We start from the raw sequence: 6,862 nt of genomic DNA, 5'->3' as shown, positions 1-6,862 counted from the left end.
TTATTTTCCACAATAATAGGATCATTTTTTTTACTTTTCGCCTCGAATCTCATCGAACACATGTACGGCTCTATCTCCCCCTCGAGCCAACTCTTACAAAATTTTTATTTTAAATGATTATTCTAAATCGAGTCAACCAATCTCACCGATAAAAACACGTGAAATAATCTCACAAATAGAGTTTAAGCAAAAATTGTAAACATTGTTATTATACTTTAATGAATGAAATTCTCTGATATCTTGGCCTTATAGTATGTTTCAGCATGTGATATAGTAAGCAGAAAAACATTACGTAATTCGAAGTATTCTGAAAATTATGCAATTTTTTATTATCAATTTTATATTAATTAAATATATTTTCCTTGATCAACAGTGCATATAGATCCCAAAATATTACGCCAAAATTCATCGAACAATATATTGTATACGTGTGCGTGTGTCGCCAATATTATCGGCTTTCTGGTGCTGAAATTCATTCTTTCAGATATCTTCTTATCACCCCGCACGCTCCCTTTTCCAATTCCATCCGCAGATATGGTAATCCACTTTCTCTTCATCTTCTTGATTTTCATCTACTTTTACGTGTTCTTTTACCGTTCAAAATCCAAGAAAATTACATACGGATTCAGAAGCTACCCGCTCGTCGGTTCTCTACCGGATTTCCTCCGCAACCGCCACCGCTTCCTTGACTGGAGCACCGAAGTGTTGTCGAACTGCCCCACCAACACCGCGGTCTTCCACCGACCCGGAAAAGTTAACGGCGTTATCCATGCCAACCCGCAACTTGTCGAGCATATGCTGAAATCGAACTTCGATAACTACCCAAAAGGCGTGCGCTTCAGGACCCTTCTCGAAGATTTCCTTGGAGGTGGAATCTTCAACACGGATGGAGAACTATGGAGGATTCAGCGCAAAACGGCGAGTTATGAGTTCAATACGAAATCCCTCCGGAATTTCGTCATGGAAAATGTAACTGTGGAGTTGCAGAAGCGTTTGATCCCGATTCTTGAAACGGCGGCTGAAGAGGAGAGAGTTCTGGATGCACAAGACATTCTCGAAAGATTTGCGTTTGATAATATCTGTAAACTTGCGTTTAATGTTGATCCAGGTTGTCTGGGCGGAGATGGAACCGCAGGTGGGGAATTCATGCAGGCTTTTGAGGATGCCGCGACGCTCAGTTCCGGTAGATTTATGTATGCTTTACCAAGATCATATGTAGTTAAGAAGTTTTTCAATCTGGGGTCGGAGAAAAAATTGAAAAATTCAATCGCTACTGTTTATGATTTTGCTGATAAGATAATTAGTACAAGAATGGAGGAGAAATCTGAGAAAAAAGATGAGGATTTGTTATCAAGATTCATGGGAAATGGTGAAAATTCAGTTGAATATTTAAGGGATATTGTTATTAGTTTCATTTTAGCCGGCAGGGACACTACATCATCAGCTCTCTCTTGGTTCTTTTGGTTGCTATCTTCAAAACCAGATGTAGAGGAAACAATTATTCAAGAACTTGATAAAATTCGACAAAAAAATGGGAAAAAAATCGGTGATATATTCACTTTCGATGAATTGCGTGAAATGCATTATCTCCAAGCATCTATATCAGAAGCCATGAGGCTTTATCCACCGGTGCCCATAGACACAAAAGCGTGTAATGAAGATGACATATTGCTGTCTCTGACTCTAAGGATGAAGGGTGGTTTGCCCGTGAAAGTGAAGAAGAGGATCATGTCAGCTTAAATTAAATGAGTGCTCGTAGTGGGATATTAGTTTATCTAGATGTGGATGGATTTGTCGATGGATCCTTGTCTTTTAGAGCTTTATTTTTTATATGTTTCTTACATAAAAAAGTCTGATTTTCTTGATCAACACTTCCTGGACTTTTGTGGACATGAATCTTTGACAATTGCTGTAGCTTCAAAACAAGCCGAGCCACCTTTCGATTCTTTTCTTGCAAAAGAAATGACATCAAAGTAGGGGTGAATGAGATGTTATCCTGGCAATTATGAAATCATCAAACTAGTTCGCAAGCTGATTCGAAAAATATATAATTAACATCTGAAATAATCAAAATCTAGTCAGGCTTGATGATGTCATAAGTATTTGAGTTGCATTTGAGGCTCTGTCAAGCTGAATGGAGTTTGAATTCAAGCTCAAAATCTAAGCTGGCGCTGAAAATGGTCCTTGTTCGAATTCATATCAACGTCAAATATGAAAATATCAGTGTTATTTGACTGATTCGAATTATTTTTGTTAGATTAGATGTTTAGCAAGCTAATTTGTGGCTTATGCTTTATTGACTCTTATGTTACAAACGGTTTTTATTTTAATAATATTTTACTTTTTTATACATTTTGGTATTTACTTTATGTGTATACCCATGTAATCTACATAGATAAAGACTTTGAATATACTATGGTAAATGATGTTGATGGGGATCATGAAACACATTTAAAAGTTATTAAATTTTTTAAACTTGTTCATAGTTGATTCAGTCACCTAAAATAAAGATAAAAGTTTATCGAGCTCGAGTCTAGCATTTGTACTGTTATGTACCACATTCCACCGGTAGGGACATGAAAATGTCCAATCATACATGATAGTCACTGTACAACCTTCTCTCATAATTTTCAAGTGGATATCGTTTATTGAACGGATAAATCCACAGTTATGGTTGTACATCATTAGTCCTTACGACCCGAAAAAACATAGACTCTAAGGGGGGTATATTGGTTATAGACTTTTAATGACTTTTATGGAGTTTAAAAGTCTAGAGGTATTCAAACTAGACTTTTATATACTTCATAAAAGTTTAGTGATATTCAATGTAAACTTTTGTAGAATTTTAAAAAGTCATGTGATATTCAAACTAGACTTTTAAAAATTCTACAAAAGTCTATAGGTATTCAAAATGTCAATAGACTTTTAATGACTCTATGGAATTTTATTAAGTACAAGAATTATAGCCTAAGGTACAACAATAAAATGTCGACAAAAGTTTTTGATTTAACATAAAGATTTGGATGTACATTTAATTGAGAAAATCTCTCAAATTCAATACAAACAATCATTCTTTTCCCATCTATATTTTTCCTTTTATTTGTACTTTTTAAAAACATAATTAAAATTTAATTTTTTTATTAATTATTATATAACATTTTATTTTTAATTATTTTCTTTAATTTTAGTTAATCTATATCTTAAATTATTATATAAGAAAATTCATACCGATACTGTACTAAAATTTTCGGTATACCGAACCAAATAAACCTTACATTTAAAAAAAAATTATAATTTATTGTTTTAAAATATTATATATTTTAAAATTTTTGTATATTTTTCCGGTATTTCAGTATATACCAAAATTTTCAAATTGGATATCGTTACCGTACCGAAAAATTCGGTATTGTTACCATACCGAAATCTTCGGTATGTTTAAAATTCGATAAATTCAATATTTTTTTGTTACGATAATCTCGGTATACCAAAAATTCGGTATTTTTTCCACCCCTAACAGGGCTTGTATTGGCATGTGCTACATTACATAATTTTCTTTGAAAGAAGTGTCAATTTGATGAATTTCAAATTGAACTAGATAATGAAGCTCAATTGTTTTGAGTGTTCTTTTAATAAAATTTTATTAAGAACTTATAAAAATATTATTCATTAATATGTTGAATTGACATAAAGAATTGAAATTTTGATTTCAATAAATTGGATAGTTCATCTATCGTTTTTCACAAATTAAATTGATTTAACTTTTAAGTAAGTAAAAATCATTTACATTCATAAATAAAAATAATAATTTAAAATTGAAGAGGTTATCTATGTTCAATAATTATTTTAAAAAAATTAATAAAAAATAAACTACAATTATAAACTACAAAATTCACATAATTCTATGAAAAAGTTTACAAAAGTCTACAAAAATCTTGAAAAAAAGTCTATAAGAGTTTATGAAATTTGTTTTACAATTCTATGAGATTCCATAAAAGTCAATAAAAATATATCAACTCCACAAAAGTCTATCATTTAAAAAAAGTCATTAAAATTCTTTGAAAGTATAAAATGAATACACCCCCCTAAGTATTAGTACTGTACTTTGACTCGTTTACCAGCTTCGTGAAAGTCATCAAATGGCAAAATTGAGTGTAATATCAACATATGTAGGAGCTAATATATTGTAGTTGGGGATTCAATGCTCATCTACGTGTCTGAATATCCTACGTGTTCTTATTATTTAATAGTGCAAGAAATATCTTGTCAGACTATGAGACGTGCTTGAGGGTAAATTAGTTCTCTAGTTTCACATGCAAGGTCATTATGATCACTGAAATATATATCGCATCGTTGTCGAATTCATATGCAACCCTCGATATACCAATGGTTGCATAACCATAACTTACTACTTCTTGCAGGTACTATCAATGATATTCATGGAATCATGAGACAACGCTGCTAGACGCTCTTAGCATTATTCCATTAATGCAATAAAAAAATGATTTCTAATATTCTTATGATCAAATGATTAATACATAAAATAAGGCTCATCCCGAATAAGGTACATGAGTTGTCTCGAATCACATGAGTTGTGAACTCACGACAAGCTATATATAAGAAACCATTAAGAGTCACACAACCATTAATTATGTGTTCCTGTTGAGATAGCCAAATTCAAAGAAATAATTTTATTGATTGAATTTTGATGTAGATCAAACATTTGGTTTATTAATGGGTTTAAAATCGGATTCCGTATGCCTGAAAATTTTGTGAAGAGAGTGCAATTGCATAAGTTTTGTGAAGCAATTCCAAAATTGGTAGCTGCCAAAATTTGAGTAAGTGAATGATTGATTTTGGCTAGTTGACTTTAGCTCAGTAGTTATTCGAAAAGTTTGACTTTATATCATTATAAATAGTTGTTTTCTCTCGTCAAATTGGTGATATCTAATAGTCGATCAGGATTATGACGAAACCATGATCATGGATTGTTTGTTGGATTAGGATTGGAGAATCCTAGTGAAACGGTAACTAATAGGAGTCTTAATTTGGCAAAACACCAAGTAAGAATTTCATTTTTTAAACTCGAGTGATATAATAAAACTATAACAAGGACTTTAGACACAGTGATTTGGAATGTCCTAATCAAAAATTATCTAGATAGGATTGCATAATTTGGATGAGATTATTATCTACATATGATTGCATTACTTAGGTAAGACTCTAGATATCCTACCTGATCAAAACTACGTCTTGATAAGATTTTTCAAGATCCATGATATCATTAAATATGAGATAACGCATCAAATGTGACGTCTACTACTAAAATACTACTTGAATTTTTTTAGCTATGTTCGAAAATACCCATGCATATACATGCGAATAAAAACAGTCAACCATGCGTAATAAAAGTCATTCGACTACTGAATAATAAAAATAAATACAGTTTAATAAATCCTAAATATAATCAACTCTTAGACTACTGTTTTGAAAAGAACTCAAACGCAATATTCAAAAGTTTGTCAAAATCCACAACGTACAAAAAATGCAAAATGTCTAAAAACAATGTTTCACCCATGACCCATAATCATAATATGCGGAAGAATGCGAGGTCCTCGGGTTATCGTCCACACTCCCAGCTCCGCCTACTCAGTCTTCGGCGCCTCCAGTCTCCACATTATCGTGCTCACCTACATCAATCACATCTAGTGAGTCTAAAGAATCAACACAACTGAACTGTTATAACAATTACATATATATAACATGCAACAGTGAAAAGTATTGTAATTAAAATAAAATTCACGATCCTTAAAAACGTGAACCCAAACATAACATAACATAAACATATTTAAATCATATCTCATCATGTAATCATATACGTGTTCATTTTCCTTTATTGAATTCAGATCATTAGTTGTGACTTTAATATCAGCTCTAAGTCGATGGATCCATCTGCGTATAACCGCGGTACCCGATGGCGAGGACAACAGCGACAATTTTACCCATTCGATTAGCATTGGCCTTACATGTTCGTTTTCATGTTCGTATTAGTCATAACCAACTCACCTCATTCGAAAACAAGTCATCGTATTCATCACTTCTAAAATTCATGCATATACGTACATTTTCTTAAAACCAAGCATGCAACGTATTTTCCCGTATTTTCATTAAAATTCATATACATTTTAAACATGAAATTAAGGTTATCAGGACGCTATCAGGACTACTAACACGACCCCACGTGCAAAATTATCATTTTGCCCTTGAAAACCCTAGTTGACAATTTTACCTCTGGACCTCAAAATTTCGACCTGAATCCAACCACACTTATTAAAACACCTCAAAACATATTTATAATCATTTCCTAGATGTAAACTCGAGCCCATGCATTAATTTCTATAATTCGTTTTAAAACTTGGACCTGGGTCTTGGTACAATCCGAATTAACCTGAAACTCAACAAAACTTATCCAAAGCTAAACCATGACTTGAACCTACATGATCAGCCTTTAAACCACTTATTTTAGACCACCTAAGGCCCTCGAAAGTCCTCGACCAGCTGCTGGAATTTTCTGCACGTATCAAGAGTCAAACCTAATGCACCTAGCCTTCGACCTTCGACCCTAGCCCTTAAACCGATGCTTCCAGACCTTGGATGACCCCTATAGGACCATGACCCGACCCATGTGAACCTGACTAGACCAACCTAACCCACTTCTACAACCCTTTCGATCGGGATCACTCGAACTCGCCCAAAACTCGACCTAGCTTGTCATCAAGCTTCGATCCAAACCTAGCCCTTCTACGAGCTGACCATAGACCATTCCAAGCCTTGACAGACCCCACATGACTTGAACCAGCACCTG

General features: G+C 33.4%; 1 protein-coding gene across 1 annotated transcript; it reads left to right on the top strand.

Annotated features, from left to right (window-relative positions):
- The first annotated feature begins 425 nt into the window (after positions 1–425).
- Positions 426–1,926, top strand: LOC140822504 (cytochrome P450 CYP94D108-like). The gene has a single exon (XM_073183275.1). It carries the CDS (start codon positions 535–537, stop codon positions 1,738–1,740), a length of 1,206 nt encoding a protein of 401 aa, XP_073039376.1. The 5' UTR covers positions 426–534; the 3' UTR covers positions 1,741–1,926.
- Positions 1,927–6,862: the final 4,936 nt, after the last annotated feature.

Source organism: Primulina eburnea, unplaced genomic scaffold (assembly GCF_022965805.1).
Source record: "Primulina eburnea isolate SZY01 unplaced genomic scaffold, ASM2296580v1 ctg87_ERROPOS800000+, whole genome shotgun sequence".
Classification (NCBI taxonomy): Eukaryota; Viridiplantae; Streptophyta; class Magnoliopsida; order Lamiales; family Gesneriaceae; genus Primulina; species Primulina eburnea.
This window is presented reverse-complemented; position numbering and strand designations above follow the sequence as displayed.

Coding starts and splice junctions, on each gene's coding strand:
- LOC140822504 (XM_073183275.1), top strand. CDS start 535: ATGGTAATCCACTTTCTCTTCATCTTCTTGATTTTCATCTACTTTTAC.